This window comes from Mizuhopecten yessoensis, unplaced genomic scaffold (genome assembly GCF_002113885.1).
Source record: "Mizuhopecten yessoensis strain PY_sf001 unplaced genomic scaffold, ASM211388v2 scaffold10685, whole genome shotgun sequence".
Taxonomy (NCBI): domain Eukaryota; kingdom Metazoa; phylum Mollusca; class Bivalvia; order Pectinida; family Pectinidae; genus Mizuhopecten; species Mizuhopecten yessoensis.
In genome coordinates, this window is record NW_018408670.1 from 44,604 (window position 1) to 70,257 (window position 25,654).

Consider the following 25,654-nt stretch of genomic DNA (forward strand, 5'->3'; position numbering starts at 1 on the left):
TACTGTATTACTGTCTTTAGGTGATACTGTATGACTGTGTTTAGGTGATACTGTATTACCTAAACACAGTAATACAGTATCACTTTAACATAGTAATACATTATCACCTAAACACAGTAATACAGTATCACCTAAACACAGTAATACAGTATCACCTAAACACAGTAATACAGTATCACCTAAACACAGTAATACAGTATCACCTAAACACCGTCACACAGTATCATCTAAACACAGTAATACAGTATCACCTAAACACAGTAATACAGTATTACTAAACACAGTAATACAGTATCACCTAAACACAGTAATACAGTATCACTTTAATATAGTAATACAGTATCACCTAAACACAGTAATACAGTATCACCTAAATACAGTAATACAGTATCACCTAAACACAGTAATACTGTATCACATAAACACAGTGATACAGTATCACATAAACACAGTAATACAGTATCACCTAAACACAGAAATACAGTATCACCTAAACACAGTCATACAGTATCACCTAAACACAGTAATACAGTATCACCTAAATACAGTAATACAGTATCACCTAAACACAGTAATACAGTAACACCTAAACACAGTAATAAAGTATCACCTAAACACGGTAATACAGTATCACCAAAACACAGTAATACAGTCTCACCTAAACACAGTTATACAGTATCACCTAACCACAGTTATACATTATCACCTAAACACACTAATACAGTATCACCTAAGCACAGTAATACAGTACCACCTAAACACAGTAATAAAGTATCACCTAAACACATTAATACAGTATCACCTAAAAACAGTAATACACTATCACCTAAACCCAGTAAGACAGTATCACCAAAACACAGTAATACACTATCACCTAAACACAGTAATACAGTATCACCTAAACACAGTAATACACTTTCACCTGAACACTAAATCATTTACGTTATCACACTGAGTAATAATATCAAAGTGTTACTTCATTAAAAAAACAATGTACATACTATACGTGTCGCAACGTTTCAAGACCAACTGGACTGGTAAAACGTTGATAAGACATATTTCTAACTTATGACCCTGAGTAATGTTAGATTATAATGGTATACATTTACCGTGGCGTAAGAAGACTGTATTGGAGTGGCTGTTGAATATGGATACGTTTTGGAGTTCGCAAGGGTTTCTCCGGACTTACATTGGTACGGGACTACATTAGACGCATGGGACGCAGCAAATAGGGTCCCGTTAAAACTGTTGTTATCTCGAACGCCACAACACTGATACTGAAATGGAAAACAAATATATTTTTATCTTGAAAACGTGATTTGGGACTATAAGAAACAAATAGTGAAAGATTTTCAAAATTAATTTCAAACATACTGTCGAGAAAAATGTTTGATATCTTATTTAGATACGAATATATTCAAATACGTCTATTTCTTAATTTTCATGTGAGGTGAACATTTTTCATAACGTAATATGTGCGTTGATTTTTATGTTACATTCCAAGTTATGTCAATTTCATGTTTACCGTGAGGAATATTGCATTCCAGGACTGAGTGTAATGCAACCCTGTAGGGTCACTATCCCCGTATACAAGGAACTCAGCGGATAGTTGATCTGACATCCCATCTCCTACCTGCTCAACAGAATATTTAAAAGTAAAATTTCATTATGAAAGAATTCGTATAAATGAATTACTGTAGTATAATTTATCATTTCCTACGCTTTTCATAAAAATATCTCTCAGTGGATATTTTAAAATTACAAGTTATAGACAGACTAATTGAACATAAAGCTAGGAGAGTATCAACTTAAAGATGGACGTGACACGCTAAACCTTTATGCATGAGTGATGACCTATTATGTGATATTTACAAAAGAAAGTAGAGAATAAGTGAAACATTTAAATAATTTGTTCGTTTAATGTTTTTGTTTAACGGCCCATCGACGGCTGTGGTCATTAAGGGCAATGGTTATTTTTTATTTTTTATTTTTTTTTATTTTCTTTAATCAAACATGTGAGTAGCGAAGATAAGATCAGATAAAAATGTTCATTTTTAAAAGCATTAGCATTGTATGTGTAGATTATTAAAATAAAAAGGGGGTTAAAATAATAAAAGAGATAACGAATAGATGATATGGACTATGTGATATATATAACGTCAAAGAGGGTAAGGTGGGTTAAAAGACATCTATAAAATAGACCGATGTCTTTCAAATAGTTAAATAATGCCTTCAAGTCCACGGAACTGAAATGGTTTTAATATCCGGGAGTCGAAAGTAGTTATCACGAATGTGTTTAAAATCGGAACATTCTATTAAAAAACGTTCCACTGTAAATGGAGTGTCACATGCGTGGCATGAAGGTGGATGTTCTCGTTTTAAAAAAGATCATAAAGGTGTGCATTGATTGGATATCACAACGATTTAATAGGACTTCAGTCAGACAAACTTGTTAATGATATGAATCTCTCAAGCAATGGGAGTTAATGGGAGTTAAGCCAACAAAGTTGGAGTGCTCCGACATCTTGTCAGTTTTATTTTGTATTTTTTGTGCTTTGGTGGAGAAGATGCAATGCCGGAAATAGCTGCTACGTCAAAAACTGTGGTGTTTAAATATATAAACATCTACGATAAAAATATATTGAAAGGAAACAGTAATAAAATCTCTCACCCCCTTGGGGGTGAGATAGGGGAATCTCAACTCGAGTGGGGAAACCCTTAAGTTGCCAAACACGAGGCTTTGCCGAGTGTTTGACAACTCAAGAATCTTTCCCCGAGGGTTGGGATTCCCCTATCTTACCCCAAGGAGGTGAATTATTCTTTTTCTCTTACCCTGTTCTCCCATTGTGTATCATATACACAATGTAATGATAACGTTACATGCTAAATTCAGGGTTGACGTGACGTTGATAAATTGTTGATATGACGTCATTGTATTGTGAAGTGACGTCATACCATTGTTATGAATAGGGGAATCCCCCCGTCTCAACCATATTGGGTGAGACTAATATAATCTTTCACCTCCTTGGGGGTGAAACAGGGTAATCTCAACCCGAGGGTTGAGATCCCCCTGTCTCACTCCCAAGGGGGTGAATGATTATTTTTCTCTTACCCTGTTTACCCTTGTATTTTATATAGACGTTACATCAATGCAAGACAATGTTGATGTGATGCGGCTGAATTGTCGACGTGACGTCATTGTATTATTGTCGTGACGTCATGGAATTGTTGCTATGACGTCATACAATTGTTGAGAACGTGCAAGAACACGTGTAGCTTGTTTCACCCCTAGGGTGAGATAAGAAAATCTCACACCGGTAAAATGGTGGATATCCCTGTCCAGGGTAAGAGAATAATAAAATTTTCCCCTACCTTGAGGGTGTGACAGAGAAACAAAACACACACCGAGGGTTGAAGATTTCTCTGTTACACCCTCAAGGTAGGGGATGATCATTTCTTTAACATCCTATTATTTCAGTCACAACTCCACACTTTTCCATGATTGTAAACACAAACACATGTGGGATATGCATAATCGTCATTCACTTTTGATGACGTCACAATTACAGATGACGCATTTTAATGACGTCACAATTAATTGAACACGTGCTAATCGGAACGAGGCTATCTCCCCTTAGGGGGTGACAAGCTGATCTTTTCCGGCTAAAACGGGAGACACACTTGTGAAGGATGGGAGAGAGGAAACCTCACACCTTTAAAAATGCGGATACACCGGTCCAGGATAAGAGAATAGTTTTTCTGTGACTGAGACTTTTGCAAAATAATCCTAAAATTGGTATGCGATACATATACGTCATACAGCGGTGCCAATATACCTGGATTGAAGTCGTCCTCGTGTTTCGACCAGACATACATGAAAGATCGCACTATTGGTACCTTTGGCGCCGTTCCATGACCTTGCTTAAAATCGAATCAATAAGAGGTGATATGTTAATGTAAGGTTACGGTGAGGCCCCTATAGTATTTTATCGCACCTCGGACAAAAATGTCCAAAAACCATTGGTTTAGAGCTGTCACGTGGTGACCCTCTAATTTTCTATAGAGGGTCAGTGGGATTCTATTATAGGGCAATCTGGCCGCCCATTGCTCACCGCTTCAAAACTAAAACAACAGATACGGGTACCTGAATATTCTAAAAATGATACAATGCTCACCGTAATTCCTATTCGCTACATTGTATCGTAAGATGATAGGAGTTTCCTCCCCTACACCAGGCAAAAATAGTAAGACAGACGTTGTCGCCAGCGACCGTCTTTTGTTTTAGCGTGGGTGCCGTCCCCTTATCTAAGCGTTTCGGCGACATTGACAGACAACAACAATGGAGAGATTTGAGCAGACGACCACCGAGGAAATAAACTCGAAGCGACTTAACAGTCAATCTGCTAAAACACAAAAAGCCATCTTCCACAATTGCAGTGTTACTATTATGCAAAATCTCACAATTAACAAATGAGAAAATGTTAACGATCTGTGTAACATCTTGTTCCAAGGACAAAAAAAACCTGTTACATGTTATGTTTTTGTTATATAATTTATTTTATTTTCATTTATCAAAGTTGATTAAATTTGTTAAATATTCATATTGTTTTGTTATGCATACATCATTTTCATTTTAAGCAAAAAGGGTCCTCGATGCGATAAATTCGCCCTCGGCCCCTATAAATCATACCGACCCTCTATGGTTCTGTAGAGGGTCAGTAACTGACTATATAACTAATAATCTGGTTGGACCGGTACTTGGAACATTTATTGTTTTTTCTTACAACACTTTTGCAGTAAATCAGCCCTGTTGTTAACAAGGTTGCATTGAAAACGCAATTATGAACTTACCGCTGTCAGAAGGGTTATCCAAAACACAAGTGTAATTAGGATCATCACAGCCATCACGACCTGGTATGTCACGTGCTGCAATAGATTGGTTTGGTTTAGTATCGTTTAACGTCCTATCAGCAGCTATGGTCATTTAAGGACGGTCTCCCCTGTGTGCAAGATGCATGCGTGTAGTGTATGCATGTGTGTTTTGGGAGGATGCGATATGTTCTCGTTTGTCTCCTTGTGATAGCGCGGAACTGATGCCGACTTTATAGTGCTACCTCACTGAAACATTCTGACGAAGACACCCAGCAGGACACCCCACCCGGTCACATTATACTCATAACGGGCGAACCAGTCGTCCCACTCCTGAATTGCTGAGCGTTAAGCTGTAGTAGAAACTACCATTTTTACATACTCTGGTACGTCTCGGCCAGGGGACAGAACCCAAAGTCTTCCTCACAGGGGCGAACGCTCAACTAAAGACCAAAAGTGAGGCATTGTCCAGGGAGACAATAGGAAGAAGAAAGTTTGAAGAGAAAATGTAAGATCCCAAATGTAGTCGCCTCTTACGTTCATGAAATGGGGGCAGCAGGTACAATTCTTACGCCCTACCTGCAGGGACAGCTAACTATATATATATATAAACTTCCGAAATAGGAACTGTTTTACAAACATTAACAATTATGATTGCTTTCTGCTGAAATTCTACTTCATGTAAAGTACAACCAATTCCATTCCGCATTAACTATGAATTCCAAATGAAAGTCAATCAATACTTATATGCAGTCACGCTGTGTGCGTACAATGACATACAATATAATAGCTGCAGGTTTTGATATCAAAGAAACTAATCATAAGAGAAGTGCTGATAATTACACAATAAATCAAGCTTCTAAACAAACTTATTATAGAGGATAAGATATACCGTTGCAAATTAACATTCAAATAATAACTTACCACTTTGGATTTGGTATCAGATTTGTAACATAACATATTGAAACCAAGGCCACATGAAAACAGATTTAGGCAACCAATCAGAATCATCGTAAAAGTGAGACCAATGACGATGTCGGGGAGATAGTAGTTGTTAAATCGCAGATTCTCAAACACCGGAAGTACCAGGCTGTCGGTGACGAAACGGCTTTGGGTGATTACGACACCCCCAATTAGCAACACAGCAGAACAAATCTGAAAAATCGAACATACACATCAGCATTACCAAACGTTATGTTATTCGATTCATAATGACAATTTATTCGAAACAGCAGAACGTGAGTGGTTGTTATTGATATAATTTAACTTATAACACTCTCGGAACTTTGAACCAGTTCCTGTCGGCAGTGAGGTCTAGAAAGTTTGACAGCGTTTGAACGCCATTGCACTCGTAGTCAAGGGTACGACTCCTAATTACCGGGTAACATATATTATGAAATAATTGTTTAGATATTGTCTTTCTTGTTCGTATGTGAATTCATGTTATAACAAGAGGCCCATGGGCCTTAACGGTCACCTGAGTTATGTAAAAACTGTTAACAATATACATGTGTTGACTGGGTTTGAGGACCACATGTGTTATGTAGAACCAGAGGACTAATCTGTTGCCCAAGGCCGAAGGCCGAAGGTAACAGTTTGGTCTGAGGGTTCAACATAACACATATTGACCGAAAACTCAGTCTACAAGTGTTTTGTTATACCTTTTTCGAAATTTCTGACGTTTCCAATTTGGATTTATCTTGAAAAAAATCCTGTGCTCATTCGGTGTGCTTCGCTTCATTATACTCTGTTCTTAATTTCTCTGCAACTCTGATCACTTTCTTGGTGTTTGTACTGTCTCTGTTATTAAGAATTTCATCAATTTCTGCAGCAGTAATAGTCCGCAAATCTGTCCATGATATACATAAACATTGCAGACGGCCGGAAGCAGACATGAGCAATACTTCCTATAGGGATGCCACTATTGGTAATTGCTTAACAGCGGAAGTTGCCACTAATGGCCGGGAAGTACCGAATAGTAATGAGCTCTGACGTAAGCAGTCAACATTTCACTGAAAGCCAGTCAAAATTTCTATGTTGACCGGTCAACATTTTTCTGAGGCGAACATCTGGAATTTCGAACTTTTTTTTTTACTATAGAAGAGTATAGAGAATAAAAAGTAAAGATATAATAATGTTATCGATGTTGCCAAATGAAAAAAAGAAATCATTTTGTACCAAATGTAACTTGAAATACATGTAATGCAAAAGTAGTGTGGAAGATCTGGGTAGTATATGTACTACATTTGTATGTACAAATAGTGGTTCTGTCAGTCAGCTGAATTTTGGTAAAGCACCTTAAGATCCTTCCAACTATGAAGAGTATTTCATTGTACCATATCTGGATCTTGAGAAGAAGATTTTTATTTTTTTTAGTCAATTTGACACCTTTCCAGGCCCCTGGGGGCTGGGGACCATATCATTCACAATTAAACTACAGTACAGTTTTCCCCATCCCCAGGGGGTAATGTGAGATCCCAGGGTCATGAAATTCACAATTTTGGTAACGCACCTTAAGACCCTTCCATATATGAAGAGTATTTGATTCTATCATATCTGGGTCTTGAGAAGAAGATTTTTGAAATTTCAGTCAATTCAACACTTTTTTTGGCCCCACCCATCAGCCCCTGGGGGTCAGTCAGGGCTGATTTGTACATATCATCAAACTGCTATCCAATACTGATAATGCTAACCAAGTTTGAATCAATTCCAATGGAAATTAAACAAATGCTGGTCCAAAATCTGATTTCCCTATATAAACTATAGTAAAGTTTACCCCCTCCCCAGGGGGAAGCATGATACCCCAGGGTCATGAAATTTACAATTTTGGTAAAACACCTTAAGACCCTTCCATCTATGAAGAGTATTTGATTCTACCATATCTAGGTCTTGATAAGAGGATTTTTTTTAAATTTTAGTCAATTTGACCCTTTTTGGCCCCGCCCCTTTAAGCCCCTAGGGGCTGGGGACCATACAATTATCAATTTTAGTTGACCTTTGGCCATGGATGGTTTCTGCAAAAAATTCATTCAAATTGGTTCAGGGGTTTTGGAGAAGAAGTCAAAAATGTAAATTGTTTACGGACGCACGACGGACGACGCACGACGCACGACGCACGACGCCGGACAAAAGGCGATCGCATTAGGTCACTTGAGACTTTGTCTCAGGTGACCTAAAAACAAGAGTATTAGGAAAATTACCTAAAGAAAAAATTGTAATGTTCTTTAAATGATAAAAATGAAACACAGAGATAGAAGCGGTATCAATAGACTCTCAACTGATAGTACAGAATACAGTGGTGTTTTCACAATCGTTACGTGAGGAAATCTGACGTCACTTTACAAGAAACAGACGTTATAAAAAAACAGACGTTATAAAATAATTTTGACTTGAACTTATTGGATCGCAATATCAACAAGTACTTTCAAATTTATCTAGAACATCCACTGTCCTGGCAAGTATTTATTTATTCTGTGATAAACTTACGCCACCAAAATCTTTGTAAAGCGATCGGGTTCATACGTTCTCTCAAACGAACGACGATATGATATTAACCTTACAAAGAAGGTCGGATTTCTTTGTTGATATTTTCCATAAAATACCTACCATGTCACCTGCCTGTATAACGACGAAAACAAATTTCATTCTACACCTGTGAAAAGAAATTGAAAGTTTATGTTATATGAACAAGATACTGGCTAGGGACGTAAACGTTAATAATCTAACACTTTAGCGGCGACATTTTTAATAAATGATTATTGCACGCAGGCCTTTATCCTTAAATGCGCCAGGTACACTGTCATGCCGTATGTTACAGTTAGTGTTGATAAGGAGAAAAATGATGTACATGTTCGAATAATATCTGTTCTGCATAAAGATATATTTATATTTACTGAATAATCTGAACACTTCTCTGCACAGCTGTACGCTAGAGTTTGAGCTGTAACGTTTGAAAAGAATTAAGTACCGTATTTTATCGCAAATACCCCCCNCGCCATCTTGGATATATACCACTGTTTTGATTTATGACCACACTAAATAGCATGTACTTATCCACTGTAGTTGTTCATGTTGTAAAAATAACAACTAACAAACATAATATTTTATAACAGTCACCAAAAGTTGATTAGTTGATGGTGCTGTTGTTTTTCTTAGCTTATTTTCTTTCATCAATTTGTCTCGATAATTCAATTTTATCAAACACCATTTTTATGTGCTTTTTTTTTATATTATTGATAAGTCAATCAGTACTCTTGAAGACACAATACCAACATTCAGAGGTGTAAAAAATTAATAGCACGACGACCAGGCACTCTGGTGTTTGGCTAGCGCCACTATTACATGATTTGAATATATACCGTACTATGAAGAAATTCGAGTATACAAGGCTTAATTAACACAAAACCATTGTCTTAATCATACAAAAACAACACAACAACTTATCTGTATGCAGGTTGCAAGCATTATGACCAAGAGACATGTTTTTATGGATAAAAGTCTTCCAAAGACACTGTATTGGTTGATACAAATTTCAAAATGGCAATTTGATTTTTTTTTTCATATCAAATCTTTCTGTCAAGGTCAAGGAGTTCGACCTTGACAGAAAGATTTGATATGATTTTTTTTTATCAATTTGAAAACGATTTTACCTCTCTGTAACAACTCATAAATATATTTTAAAATGTATTCATAATTTACTACTTCAGTACAGACTATAGAAATAATGGATTTGGTACAAGCAACATGTTTCGTTTTACATTGAAATCTGCAAAATACACAACCGGTTAAAAACCGAAAGCATAGTGTTCTTCCAGCAACAGAACTATGGGTTTTTTTAAGTTATGCCATCTAGAAATCTTGATATTTTGTTATGTTTACATCATATTCCATAATCATGTGTTATAATATGCATCTTTAATTCACTCATGAATACATAATTCTTTATAAAAAAGCAATACAGAATCACAGTAAAGAGTGCATGTCACCACATCATATTTACTATTGTGCCTAATTCAGAAACAAAGTTATTTGTAGTATTTACATTTAGCTAATTTGCTTATGTCAGAGACAAAAATTGACATACATTTTTTTTGAGATGGAGACGAAATTAGGGAGGGGGCTGAATTGCAGTCACCCACCCTGTTCCCAGGACATTTACCAAAGTGAAGAGGGGGCTTATTTGCGAGAAGGGGCTTATTTGTGGTAAAATACGGTACAACATTCAGCATATTAAATGCACTTTATGAGCGCGGGAGGAATGTGGTCAATTCGAAGAAGGTAAAATGCATACAAACTCCTTCGCAAATAAAAACAACATATAGTTATGAACTTGGCTATTTATAACATCTTTTCGAATGTTTACATAAAAAACCTTGGAATATAAGTATTTTTGTGTCTATAATAGAAAAAACAAGTAAATATGCCTGATGCTCTCTTTCAGAGAACGATGGCTACTTCGCTTTGACCTAGATTTACATGGCGATTGACGTCAATCAATCAGAGAACGCCTACTCTTCCGGAACACATGATATGACTACTTGTCCTTTTCCAATGGTCTGAATGTTATGCTTCCTTTTTTCGTATCCTGATTATTTCACCGACTTTGAGTTCAAAATTTGTTTTGTTTAGACTTCAGTTTAATATACAGAAACTAAGATACCTATATCTTCAATCGTACTTAACACTGTTTTCACAAGAAAATTTAAGACCTATATTTGTAAATATTCGAATGTTTGAAATTCACATAAATGAAAATAGGAATGAAAAATGTTTAACCATTAAAATAGGATAAAGATTTTATGTGTTTAGTGTAAACGATACTCTAAAGTGACACAAAAGGGTGATGTTCTCACGTATTCCAGGAAACCCACACAAATAGCCGACACCGACCAAACATTCCAGGCGACCGCCCTGGTCTGTCAACACGCCGATAGACAATTCCCGAGAGAACAATGTTGATGATCTGCAACAAAAACACGCTGATATGAGAACCTCGAAATTCCAAATGTTACGCTTTCTTACGTTCAATTCAATTCAATTCATTTATTCTGTAAGCCTTACGGCTTTGTACAATTTGTACAAAGTTCATGCAGTTGTTCAGGAGAGTGACAATTGTAAATTGATACATTAACAAACTATGGAAACATGTACACACACAACCGATATATATGCGCCCCTGTAATATGTTATGTCGAAATCGACGGCCCTGTACGCGCCAATTTTGGGATAATACAATTGGATTAGTTTGATCCTTTGATGAACCTCAAAAGAACTGATGTATCATAACGGCAAAAATTGACGCGTTACCCCTGGAAGTTTAAGGTTGCTGATATGCATCCAATTGGAAGACGCCTGTTACAGATAAATAAAAGGCAGAAAGTCGCACTTGTATTCCTAGAATAGAAGAGTTTATATTTTCTGGCCATTTCCCAGATTGGAGATTAGGTATTGCAAAGTGAAAGAAAAAGATTTATTTTAATTTCCAATCTACTCCACGGACCACCTGACTTCAAAGCAGAAATCTGTGCTACCAGTAAATATGATCTCTGTTATAATACTTTTCGTCAAAAAATCCCGGAAAAAGCTCACAGCTTTAACATGTGTTGGTTTGAGTACAGAGAAAATATTTTTTTAGCAAAAATACTTTTCAATGCCTGTATGAATAAGATATGTGATTGGACTCTCCATCTTAATATAGCTTTAATGCACTGTCTATACGTCATAATATAATGATTGCTTATGTAACGGAAACCTAACCATGTTTTCATAGCATCTAATTACAATCATATCATTAAAGTTAAAATTAGGAGGCACGATAGTCTAGTGGTAGGACGCCGGGCTACAGGAGGCACGGTAGTCTAGTGGTATGACGCCGGGCTACAGGAGGCACGGTAGTCTATTGGTAGGACGCCGGGCTACAGGAGACAAGGTAGTCTAGTGGTAGGACGCCGAGCTACAGGAGGCACGGGAGTCTAGTGGTAGGACGCCGGGGTACAGGAGACAAGGTTGTCTAGTGGTAGGACGCCGGGCTACAGGAGGCACGGTAGTATAGTGATAGGACGCTGGGCTACAGGAGGCACGGTAGTCTAGTGGTAGGACGGCGGGCTACAGGAGGCACGGTAGGATAGTGATAGGACGCTGGGCTACAGGAGGCACGTTAGTCTAGTGGTAGGACGGCGGGCTACAGGAGGCACGTTAGTCTAGTGGTAGGACGACGGGCTACAGGAGGCACGTTAGTCTAGTGGTAGGACGACGGGCTACAGGAGGCACGTTAGTCTAGTGGTAGGACGCTGAGCTACAGGAGGCACGGGAGTATAGTGATAGGACGCCGGGCTACAGGCGGCACGGTAGTCTAGTGATAGGACGCCGGGCTACAGGCGGCACGGTAGTCTAGTGGAAGGACGCCGGGCTACAGGACGCACGGTAATCTAGTGGTAGGACGCCGGGCTACAGGAGGCACGGTAGTCTAGTGGTAGCACGCCGGGCTCGTGATCGAAGTGTTGCGTGTTCGAGTCACGGAACGGCGCTGTGTTGTATCTTTGAGCAAGATACTTTACTACCCTTGTTCCAGTCAAATCAGCTGTAAATGAGTACGTGGTTGGGCAGTGCTAGCTGTTAGCGCCGAAATGGCGGCTCCGGATGTTTGCTCCCCAGGGAGTTGAGAAAGGTATTGGCTGGTTGCAAAGGCCCTATAACCACGGATAATTATTTGTGAACCGCTTTGAGACGACCAACGAACTAAGTTTGTGATAAAGTGGTATATAAGTACCTCGAATTATTATTATTTACAAATTTAACTTCTTTGTGGAACATTTAGCGAAAATGTGTACATTACTCGCCATTGTTTTACCCTGACCTGAATATGTATTCTGTGACACACTTACTTCCATTATGATACTTAGTGATAACACACTGATGAATACCCGGATGTTTGAATCCATAACTTGGTAATACTTATCCCAGCACCTGACACCTTGACTTGTGACATCGCAATCCATCTAAAATAAAAATAAACGAGAAATGTAATGAACAGGTAAGCACGCACAGTGATGTTAGTGAAATTGGTATGCTCTGGTTACCCAACGAGATCAGTTAACTACTGTTAGTGAGATAGATATACTCTGGTTACACAACGAGACCAGTTAACTACTGTTAGTCAGATAGGTATACTCTGGTTACACAACGAAACTTTTTTTCTGTTAACTACGGTTAGTGAGAAAGGTACACCCTGGTTTAACAACGAGATCTGTTAGCTACGGTTAGTGAGATAGGTAAACTCTGGTTACACAGCGAGATCAGTTAACTACGGTTAGTGAGATAGGTAAACTCTGGTTACACAACCAGATCAGTTAGCTACGGTTAGTGAGATAGGTATACTCTGGTTACACAACGATATCAGTTAACTACTGTTAGTGAGATAGATATACTCTGGTTACACAACGAGACCAGTTAACTACTGTTAGTCAGATAGGTATACTCTGGTTACACAACGAGACTTTTTTCTGTTAACTACGGTTAGTGAGATAGGTATACCCTGGTTAAACAACGAGATCTGTTAGCTACGGGTAGTGAGATAAGTATACTCTAGTTACAGAAGGAGATCAGTTAACTACTGTTAGTGAGATAGGTATACTCTGGTTACACAACGAGATCCGTTTACTACTGTTAGTGAGATAGGTATACTCTGGTTACACAACGAGATCAGTTAACTACTGTTAGTGAGTTAGGTATACTCTGGTTACACAACGAGATCTGTTAATTACTGTTAGTGAGATAGGTATACCCTGGTTACACAACGATATCAGTTAACTACGGTTAGTGAGATAGATATACTCTGGTTACACAACGAGATCAGTTAACTACGGTTAGTGAGATAGGTATACTCTGGATACACAACGAGACCAGTTAACTACTGTTAGTGAGATAGGTATACTCTGGTTACACAACGAGATCTGTTAACTACTGTTAGTGAGATAGGCATACTCTGGTTAAACAACGAGATCTGTTAACCACTCTAAGTGAGATAGGAATACTCGGGTTACACAACGAGATCTGTTAACTACTCTTAGTGAGATAGATATACTCTGGTTACCCAACGAGATCAGTTAACTACTGTTAGTGAGATAGGAATACTCTGGTTACACAACGAGATCTGTTAGCTACTGTTAGAGAGATAGGTATACTCTGGTTACACAACGAGATCAGTCAACTACTGTTAGTGAGATAGGTATACCCTGGTTACACAACGATATCAGTTAACTACGGTTAGTGAGATAGATATACTCTGGTTACACAACGAGATCAGTTAACTACTGTTAGTGAGTTAGGTATACTCTGGTTACACAACGAGATCTGTTAACTACTGTTAGTGAGATAGGTATACTCTGGTTACACAACGAGATCTGTTAGCTACTGTTAGAGAGATAGGTATACTCTGGTTACACAACGAGATCAGTTAACTACTGTTAGTGAGATAGGTATACCCTGGTTACACAACGAGATCAGTTTACTACTTTTAGTGAGATAGGTATACTCTGGTTACACAACGAGACCAGTTAACTACTGTTAGTGAGATATGTATACTCTGGTTACACAACGAGATCAGTTAACTACTGTTAGTGAGATAGGCATACTCTGGTTAAACAACGAGATCTGTTAACCACTCTAAGTGAGATAGGAATACTCTGGTTACACAACGAGATCTGTTAACTACTGTTAGTGAGATAGGTATACTCTGGTAACACAACGAGATCTGTTAGCTACTGTTAGTGAGAAAGGTATACTCTGGTTACACAACGAGATCAGTTAACTACTGTTAGTGAGATAGGTATACTCTGGTTACACAACGAGATCAGTTTACTACTTTTAGTGAGATAGGTATACTCTGGTTACACAACGAGATCAGTTAACTACGGTTAGTGAGATAGGTACAGTCTGTATACTATGGTTAAACAACGAGATCAGTTAACTACAGGAACAAACCGATTCACATAACAGATCGTCGTTTAATATGGTATTGACATTCGTAGAGATGTGTTTGATATAATAGCCCATCTGTATAAAAAGACACATGACAGTGTACTCACGGCATCAAACAGTGCCACAATGGAAGAGTTCACCTCACTGTTTAGATTGCTATTGGTATAGTCCCTGTAGTACTCAGCAAACCGCGCCTTTATCCACGAGTTAATCTAAAATACAACGACACATATAAGTTAAGGAAATATTGGATTTTAAATGTGTTTTACATATCAATAAATTAACGAAAATTGAAATTATACTGAATACAAAAACCGTTCCTAATGGATACCAGGTATAGGGAGGAATCTTACCGCGTACAGTAACATAGAGAGGAGAACGATACAGAGGGTATCCACCACAACGCAAAACAAGAGGAAACAGGTATGCTGAAACAAATATAACACAAAAGAGTAATGTTAGATGAGTAAACATAATAATAATAATTTAATTCCGAATAATATGAATAGCATAATTATATCTAAAAAACCCACTATAAAACCTAAAAGTTCCTCTTTTGTGAAGTTCTCAGCGAAAATGTAACGTTAACTACTGTATTCCCCCAAATATTGTGACCACATTTTATGAATATGAAAAATAAATACTACAATTATAATAAACAAAAAAAATGTAAAAAAAAATTCTAACAAAATAGAAAATATACTCACAATAATGATGATAACTTTGTTTCTACGGATAACACCAAAAAATCCGAGAAATCCGAAAATTGTGTGAAGAGGGAACAAGGAAAAAAGAGCATAGATGAGTCCGGCGGAGAGGTTTCCGAGTGGCATCCCGCCTATGACAAACTGATTTAGCAGTGGGAACGCCGCACGATGTATCACTCCATTCTTAGTTATCATTAATACACCCAGGATGATGTAGAAAAGTCCACATAGCTGAAAAATAGTGTGACATGTTAAGCAAGTTACTGGAATATACAGTGCGGCACAAATAACGTGCACAAGTTAAAATTACATGATATAGTAATGACGTCAGAACGTTTAGAAGTGAAATAAAAATATGTAACACGACACGTGGTTATAATAATAAACTTTAATTATTGAGGATAAAATACATGTTTAGCCAAAGGCTAATCTTCCACATGGTCCTTTTGTTAGTAACGTCAATGTCGCGTACAGTGAAACGTCACACGACATGTGATAATGATGTACAAAAGTAAACACTATCGCGTCAGAGACGTAGCGAGGGTAAACTTTATGTGACATTCTACAGTAATGTATTGAGTTCATGTTTTACCAATGACTTGTACAGGAGTAGAGACGAAATATCAAGTATGCTAGTGATCTCGGATAAATCTGAACAGCTTTGATAAATTAATCATGGAATCCTCAGAATACTTGCACCATGTTATCATCAATGAAGAATGACGTTCTTACCAAAAAGAAATAAATGTATTGATAACAAAACAGCAGTGTTGATATATTTTTTCTCTCGAAATAGCTCGTTTATGACACAAATTCAGAAAGTAAGATGTTTTCATAGATAAAATAAACGCAATGTAGACTATAAACAATATCGTATATGAAGCGAAAAGAATATTTGTTTTTAAGGCGTAAATAATCTTAATAAATATGTTTGTTTTCATCTAAACAAAGCAAAGAACTCGTGTGCAGCAGCTGATAAACTTAAAGACCATCTCGATATCATTTGGAAGATAGGGAAGAATGTTTGAGGTTGCTTTACAGTACCATACTGTTCGTAATCTATGTATGCAGTTTAATGCATAACAACAGGAATTACTCGCTAATTATAACTACAACACACACAAAAAACAACGGAAACCCATCTGTATTGGTGGATACTTACTCGAATAAGTGTCGTACAAACAAGAATCGCATGAGCTAATTTTGTGAAGCGCCCCTTCGTCTTAGGATCGTAATTCACGACTGTCATATTTAAAGTCAATATGACATTCCGGTTCCCTCCAGATCAAGATGTCGTCGATGTGGCCCCACGCCCTACAAGATCGAAATATAGACACACTAGAACATTACAGGCCTTAAGTTAATGGCATTACATATGGAGTAGATCATGTACAAAATGCATGTCGCTAGTAAATTTGACGTTAAAATGATACAATTTGCTCACACAAATAACGTAAGAACAGAGGATATTATAGCTTGTTATCGCAAGTTCTATTTGGATCATTCTAGTAAACAATCAAAACAAACAATTAAACAACAAAATATAAATTTCCAATGTGAAAATGGGAAGTTTGATAAAAAAAATGAGATGGGTCTTTGGTCATCTAGCCACCTTTGCTTCCAACTTTATTTTGGTTAGATATCAAGACGACTGAGTTTCTAGGACATTTGTGTTTTGCACGTATACCACCCTGTCCTCCACCTGACAAAGGGTGACTAGAATTTACTGTATATCTATTTTGTTACAGTTTTAATATCATGCATTACTTTGCACTGTGTTAGAAATGTGTTTTTTTTCTCATTATTTATTTTTATGTGTATTTGTATGTGGGTTATTGTTTTTTATGCTTCCCTAAATATCTAGTTTGTTTACAGTACAAACAAAATTTCGGGAGCAATTTGCTTCTGTTTATTCATGAACCATAATTTTGCCGATGACCCTGTATTACCTGTAAAATGTGTAACAATATAAACAATACATCAATGCTTAGCACACGAAATGGATGGATCAACAATGTAGTTTAATTTAGTTGTAAAGTTACAGTAATCATTTTGCCCACTCAGTTCTTTCAAAAAGGTTAAGTATGATGTTAGGCACAAGAAAATAATTTAGAGTTTCTCGACATAATCCAGGTAAGAATACAAAAAGACCCTTTCTTAATCCCTGTAATTTTCATATATTTAAGTATTGCAGCTTTCTTCTATTCAATAAGTTTGTTAACATTCTAATATAAAATACTCATTCTGTCGGTATTCATCTAAGGGTTGACTGTAAAGAAAAGTATGATTATTGATTCCAACCTTATTTGCCATGTTGGGAAAACAAACAAGAATATGTCTTAAATCCTTGATCTATCATGGACGTAGTTTAAGCCTGCATTCGTATCTCTAGCCTTGACCCGATATCCTAGCAACATCTTTGTTACAAAAACAGTTTGTTTGATTCTAAGTGACGACCCTCGTTTATCAACACTGGCAGGCTTATTGGCAGTGATAGCGTTTAATAAAAAATAGGGTTTGATAAAGTTTAAATGATATTTCAGCACTTTCCGACAATCACCCTCCACGGTAAAATACTATTTATTGACAAAGATAACCTAAGAACTAAAGTCACCAAGCACAACTTCACATGTATACCTGTTATTGAGGTGGGATAAATGTTCTAGAAAATGTCAATAAACATTCGTGGACTAATTAAATGTAAAAACGATGACAGTACTGAAACTAACAGCACTTGTCTTCGATCAGAACCATGCATTTTTATTTTATTTTCCATGTTTCAGCAAAATCCTTTCATAGATTAAAAATTTGAACAAGATTCTCAAAATGCCAAAATAATTCGAAATATCTAGCTTTTCCGATGATGCGATATAACCCGGGGACGCACACACTAGTTTAGCAGCATAGAACATGACACTGGCTGGTTAGGTGACCAGCTGGCACGTTTCCATACATTTCCGGATTGCGTCTATGTCCTTCAGATTAGATTTCAAATCGGCTCAAATATAACATGAAAGAGTTTGACGAAATTTCAGCAGATTTTGGGGAACTGAGCATATATTTTTGGGTCCTATATGACAAAAAGTGGTCAGAACCACAGTCCTATTATTCCAACTAATCAATCAATTTCAGTGAAAGCTGTTTTTTCAGATTTTGATTGTAAATTTTAAATGGATTTTCTCAAGATAGGTTCCAAGATGACTGCCATGGCGCCAATATATGATATTCAATTATTTTTCTTAATCACAATAAGTTCAGCAACATCAATTAAGTGGAACTTGAGTTATAATCCATATTGCTGCAATGACGGCCATATTTAAATCGGCACCATAACCAAAAAAAATGTTTTGGGTCAAATATCATTCAGTTTTGTCAGAATGAGGGCTGGACTGACTTACTTTCATGTCATCATGAAGCCATTAGTTACTCCAAGGTATATTTATGAACAAAATAAAAGATTTAATCATTTTCGGTACCAACTAGAATGTCCTAATTGTCATTCAACCTTTGAATATCATTCACCCGCCCGATTCGCCAATGCGTACTTCCCTGTTCCAGCTGCCCGATTCACCTTGGTCTGGCTAGAGTCCGACCTCCAGACCACTGGCTATGTACATACCTTATACTTCAGCTTTTCAACTGACCTTGGTCTGGCTGATTACATACCTCTAATTCTGACCGGCCATATCCGTTGGCTCTGCCTACAGTTCAATATCCGTTCAGCTCAGCTCTGAAGTATGGTCTTAATATGTAATCACCTCACCAGGAGGTGGTATCGTGATTAAATGTGTATGAAACACATATCAGGGTTTTGGTATTTTGTCGATGTTTTTTAAGTCTCATATATATATTAGTTGTAAAACCGATAGGAAAGGTAAATAACACGACAACCTAAACATTTATAACGTCGGCTATATGTTTGTGAGATCTCTTTACGGCGTTTAAACACAGGAAACAGATCAATAAGTGTATCAGGGGTATCTTACTTTTGCCGTCTACGGCTATATAACTGTAAGACAGTGAAGTTTTAAAACTTAGTATGTTAATTGTCAAATTTTGAAATATTTTAAAAATAGAGACTGAAACAGAAAATAAGTGAGATTTTTGATCGACTTTTAATTGATGTATTGTCTTATAAAAATATTTTTTATTTATCCATGTCATAAAACTACTTTCCAAAAAAGTTCCACAGTTGAAATTAAAATAAAAAAATTGATGCATGTTATGTTTGATTGGTCGCAAGGATATAACCATAAATAATAATAGGTAAGGTAAGGTGTTATACATCCTCACCTATAATAAAAGGTAAGGTAAGATGGTATACATTCTCACCTATCACCCAGTGAGGTGGCACTATAAATGATACCGTTGGAAGCACGGTCCCACTACAAACAGAACACAATACATCTCCAGCACACACAGACATACATACATAGGGAGATATTAGCCAGGTGGCATAGGACTAGTAGTTAGCGCCTGATAAGGCAGCTCCTGCGAATTCCTCAATATTGTATTGATTAATAAATATATATATATATGCTAATTGTATTGACTATGTATAATTGTGTATCTATGTACTGTAAAGCGGTTCAGAGTGGCTTATGTTATCTAGATAGAGCGCTATATCAAATGTTGTATATTTAGTTATTTATATAATAATGTGTAAGGTTAGGTGGTATACATCCTCACCTGTAATAGTAGGTCGGGTAAGGTGGTATACATCTTCACCTTAAATAAAAGGTAAGGTAAGGTGATATACATCAACACCTATAATAATAGGTAAGGTTAGGTGGTATACATTCTCACCTTTAATGATAGGTAAGGTTAGGTGGTATACATTCTCACCTTTAATGATAGGTAAGGTAAGGTGTTACACATCCACACCTTTAATAGTAGGTAAGGTAATGTGGTATACCTCTTCACCTATAATAATAGGTAAGATAAGATGGTATACATCCTCACCTATATCAATATGTAAGGTAAGGTGGTATACATTCTCACCTATAATGATAGGTAAGGTTAGGTGGTATACATCCTCACCTATAATAATAGGTAAGGTAAGGTGGTATACATCCTCACCTATAATAACAGGTAAGGTAAGGTAAGGTGTTATACGTCCTCACCTATAATAATAAGTAAGGTAGGGTGATATACATCCTCACCTATAATAATAGGTTAGGTAAGGTGGTATACATCCTTACCTATAACACAAACCACAGATTTAATGTATTAGAATACCTAATGTGTTCTTGAGATAACATATATATCCTTAACTCTAACTTGGATATAATGTATAAGGTAGCATACATCCTTAACTCTAACTAGGGTATAATGTATAAGGTAGCATAGATCCTTAACTCTAACTCGGGTATAATGTATAAGGTAGCATACATTCTTAACTCTAACTCGGGTATAATTTATAAGGTAGCATACATCCTTAACTCTAACTCGGGTATAATGTACAAGGTAGCATACATCCTTAACTCTAACTCGGGTATAATGTATAAGGTAGCATACAGCCTTAACACTAACTCGGGTATTATGTATAAGGTAGCATACATCCTTAACTCTAACTCGGGTATAATGTATAAGGTAGCATACATCCTTAACTCTAACTCGGGTATAATTTATAAGGTAGCATACCTCCTTAACTCTAATTCGGTTATAACGTATAAGGTAGCATACATCCTTAACTCTTACTCGGGTATTATGTATAAGGTAGCATACAACCTTAACAATAACTCGGGTATAATGTATAAGGTAGCATACATCCTTAACTCTTCCTCGGGTATAATGTATAAGGTAGCATACAACCTTAACACTAACTCGGGTATTATGTATAAGGTAGCATACATCCTTAACTCTAACTCGGGTATAGTGTATAAGGTAGCAGATATCTATTAACACCGACATGTAATACGTGACAACAACTGGAGACCAAAGAATGAAAAGTGTACGTGGACCAACACCTGAGAGAGACCATGACCTAGATAACCTAATCTAGTTTCTGGACGGTAAAACCGATTGCACAGAAGTGAAGTATATTACCACTGTACAGATTTATAACTCCATACATGTGAAATATTTACAGGCAAATCAACAGTCAGAAGCCATCTCAAGCAATGCTATTTTCCAGACAAAAACATGTTCAAATTAGAATAAAAGTATCTAATAACTTTTTTATACCAAACATATTTTGATGAAAGAAGAACTAGGTCATGAACTATAAACGACAAAAGCATCAATCCAAAATATGTGGTGGAACATATTCAAATACGGGATCAAATTGCCATATGGTCTATACATCATAATTCATGGCTATGTGTATAGTTTAATCATTATGACTGAAAGCTGACAGAAAAGAAGAAAACTATTTGTTTCGGTTTAGATGGAATACACAAGGATGGAATCAACAGAGAAGATGTTTGGAAAAGATTCGTTGGTTTATTCCTTTTCAAGATGGCCACCAAAACATCCGCTCTACTGCCTAATCAGTTGTCAGATTCCCAAAAAACTTTCAAGCAATATCAATGGAATTCAGAGAGTGTGTGTTTGTTTGTTACTTTGTTTTTTATATACATTTTACCGTAAAACGCTCTATTAACAGCTGAAGACATTTACGGACAATATTTTGTAAGATGCAACGGTTTGAAATGTGTTCGAATGACAGACTTGAAACAATTAAACTGGTGATTCATGATTCTAGACTCACAAGAAAACAGCTTATGTCAAGCTTTGTCGAAACTTCTTAGCCCTTGGCTGCGACTGTTCTTGATTTTGAAGATTGCTATGATAGCCAAGATACTAAAATATACTTGATGTATGAGCACACATTCCCATAGTTCTTTGACCAACTGGGCATTTGGCAGTAGTAATCTTTTATTGGATTATTATCATTTGGTGCCGTGCTATACTGAAACGAAACATTATATTCATTCTGGCTTTTGTGTCTGAAACGAATCTGACAACGGTTGAGGTCTTGAGAGTGCTGATACACCCATATTTCATAATCTCCATCATCACTAGGATGTTCACTGACATGGCCTGGAGCTTATGATAACAGGTAGGTGACGCACGTTATAATCTTCAAATATTCAAAACTGAGCTCAGGACAAGTGAGTGAAGATGCATTCAGGTGCGAACAGGACCCTTAAAACATGGATTGTAAAGAAAGGACAACTATTAGTAGTTTTATCTTCCAAACGTTCTGTTTCAGATTATCTTTAGCGCAGATACCTTATGTAGCACTGCGGACAAATACTAGCATCTTCATTTAAACATCCAAATGCCATTTATATTGTGGTTTTTGTTTTTACGTTTCTTGTACCTTTACTCTTACGAGAGTTCTCGATGATACGATGGCAACCTTCACCAATACATGTACCCTTTATTATGAGATGAATATTAACAAATGAGTAGGAAATATTCCCTAAAAACATGGCAAAAACAAAAACTCTGATGATAAAATGTGTAAAAAATGATAGCAAAATGTATGAGAGCGAATTCTAACAAGTGACAAGGATATTACATTTATCTCAAAATTGCTTGTTAACAAATGAAGCATATCGAATTCGGACTATTTTGTGACCTAACATGTACTGAAAGGTGTATTGTAGGCTTGCAAAGAATTCCACTACCAATTATCTAAAATCAGGTTCATTTCGTTCTGGTGGAGTCCAGGGAGGTGTCTTAGGTCCTTACCTTTATGGGTGCACAGGGTACTTTTTTGTGCGAAATGAATACATTCCACTACTATTTTTGGACTTAATTTTTGCAGACATATTTGAAATAACACTACTTCTTTATACTATGAAAAGTTTTGGTATACAAGAATAATAAGAATGAAAAGTCCTGTGTTTTACATTAAAATGTTCACAAATTGTTTGATTATCGTCACATTCTAGATGATAAATGTATTACTTTAGCACCACCTGAAAGAAAATGATCTTTTGAGTGGATACTGATGCAAAAAATATGATTTTTTTCTAGAAAAATACTTTCATGCTGATATTCCATTTTTCGACCCCCATGCTGTAATTAGGTTAATTAATCATCTTAATAATTAGCAGAGTGATTAAAAGTAGTAACTCCAGATGTATAAGGAATTAAAAAAGTGAATACAGCAGCATAAATCTCGTAGCACTACTGTAATGTAAGTTATGAGGGGGCAGGCTCCTATGTTATTTTAACATTGCTGGAAATAGTCTCTTTGGCGTCGAAAGCCACGTGTGGACCGAGTGCTCGAGATACAAAGTCTGACACGTGATATAACATGGAATATATAGCGAAAAACCTGTGTTAGTAAACCATTGTACTTGTTAAAGTCAACACATTACCTTTGCCTTTCTATTCTCAGCCTGACTCATAACTTAAGTCGGTTGTGTTTTAAACTAGAATGGAATAGAAGAGAACGAATCTGTAATCAATAGATAGTGCAATGCTTAATTCATGGGAAAGGTTATGAAACTACACATTTTTTTCTGTGTAAAACATTTAACACAAATCTGTTCTGAAGAGTATTTTTGACAATTGTTTCTTAAACATGTTATCCCTTTCGCCTTTTCCCTTGAATTCGAAAAAACATGTTAAGAAATTTCTTATAAGGTATAACATATTCGCTTAATAATGTAATTTTAACAATGTTACAACAAAACAGCGTCAGGTTTCATAAAAGAAATACGTTTTAACGATATCACGATTGATTCAACCCTTTCGTCTGTTCCTTGTGATTTTTGAGATCTATTGTCAAATGAGATACCAGCAGATTGTTGCATTGTCAGTGTACAAACCAAACACTCATAGTCGTTACAGCCAACAAAGCAAAAGGAAAAGTCTCGTGGACCTCGACAGAAAACCCACAATCCAGACGGGTAAGCGTTTCCTGTATCCGTTGTGATATTATTATACTGTTCTTGATGTCTCCTGTCAAATACCAGAAATAGTTCGAGTCAATAACTATTCCAGATATAGTAAACAAATATTTTATTATGTTTGACACGGATTGTTCTTACATAAGACAGTTGCTATCATGACGACCTTACACATTCTTCAAAGTAGAGGATACTTACAGGAACTGTGACCACTTGAATAAACCTCAAGCAATGTATTGTTTAAGGGGAATCTTAGAGTTGGGAAAATGTATACAAGCGGGGCCTGGACTGATATATCTGTGCCATAGAGTAGGCAGACATTTAACTACTGAAAGAAAAGGGAGGTTAACGATTGTGGACTTAAAGAAGTCGTGCTTATCATAGACTTTGGTAATGATGTGACCATTGTTTTTATGCTGAAGGTACATGGTATGATTGAACTGAAGAAAAGGAGTCTGCTGTAAGTAAAATTACAAGCTTGTGGTATCTGGGGACAAAGGCAAAAACGATGAAAAACATCAAAAACTTTCAATGTGGCATTGCAATATTTGGTAACCTTCTTATCTCATGCTCTTGTATAAATACAAAATACAAAATCAGAATGCAAAACAATTATGCGATGTTACTAAAAGTAGGCAACTTTTACGTCTCTGTAGCATTTAGGTTGTTTGTGTGTTACGTCCTATTAACAGCTATGGCCATTGAAGGACGTGCCAGGTTTTGAAGGTGGAGGAAAGCCGGAGTTCCCGGAAAAACCCACCGACCAACGGCCAGTCCATGGCGACTGCACCACGTAGGTCTCGAACCCGCGACCCTGTGGTGGAGGGCTAGTGGTAGCAAAAATGTCAAACGCCTTAACCACTTGGCCACCGCGGCCCTCGTTTCTATAGCTTTTTTAAAATGGAATAGCTGCATATTTGGATACAATATTTTTGAATAGTAAATTATTGCTGTAATTGGTGCTAATTGGATCTATCAGTGTCATTTTAATTAGTTATTGAATGTGTTGACAATATATAAATAAGTTTGTTCATTTATTTTTGCTTAGCATAAACACTTGTAAATGATGTGCTTAAATCGAACCAAACGTTTTACCCATACATTTTGGTGTAGCTATGGGATTATTTGTAACACTAAACAATTTGTTTTTGTGTAAATAGATGAATCAGAATTAAGCGTAAAAGTAGGTTATCAGACCCTGAGAGGACCGGGGAGCAGGTCGGCATTGCC

The 25,654-nt window shown here is 36.7% G+C and overlaps 1 protein-coding gene across 1 annotated transcript in view; it reads right to left on the reverse strand.

The window, feature by feature from the left end:
* Positions 1–19,289, reverse strand: part of LOC110461827 — a 43,605-nt gene extending 24,316 nt beyond the window's left edge. The window contains exons 1-12 of the mRNA XM_021515516.1: positions 19,221–19,289; positions 16,717–16,868; positions 15,555–15,785; positions 15,201–15,275; positions 14,955–15,059; positions 12,753–12,866; positions 10,722–10,831; positions 8,476–8,521; positions 5,794–6,024; positions 4,852–4,926; positions 1,526–1,633; positions 1,110–1,277 (exon numbers count right to left, since the gene is read on the reverse strand). Of these exons, the coding sequence (XP_021371191.1) occupies positions 1,110–1,277; positions 1,526–1,633; positions 4,852–4,926; positions 5,794–6,024; positions 8,476–8,521; positions 10,722–10,831; positions 12,753–12,866; positions 14,955–15,059; positions 15,201–15,275; positions 15,555–15,785; positions 16,717–16,803 (1,350 nt within the window). The 5' untranslated portion in view covers positions 16,804–16,868; positions 19,221–19,289. The remainder of the gene's footprint in view (positions 1–1,109; positions 1,278–1,525; positions 1,634–4,851; positions 4,927–5,793; positions 6,025–8,475; positions 8,522–10,721; positions 10,832–12,752; positions 12,867–14,954; positions 15,060–15,200; positions 15,276–15,554; positions 15,786–16,716; positions 16,869–19,220) is intronic.
* Between the last annotated feature and the right edge of the window lie 6,365 nt (positions 19,290–25,654).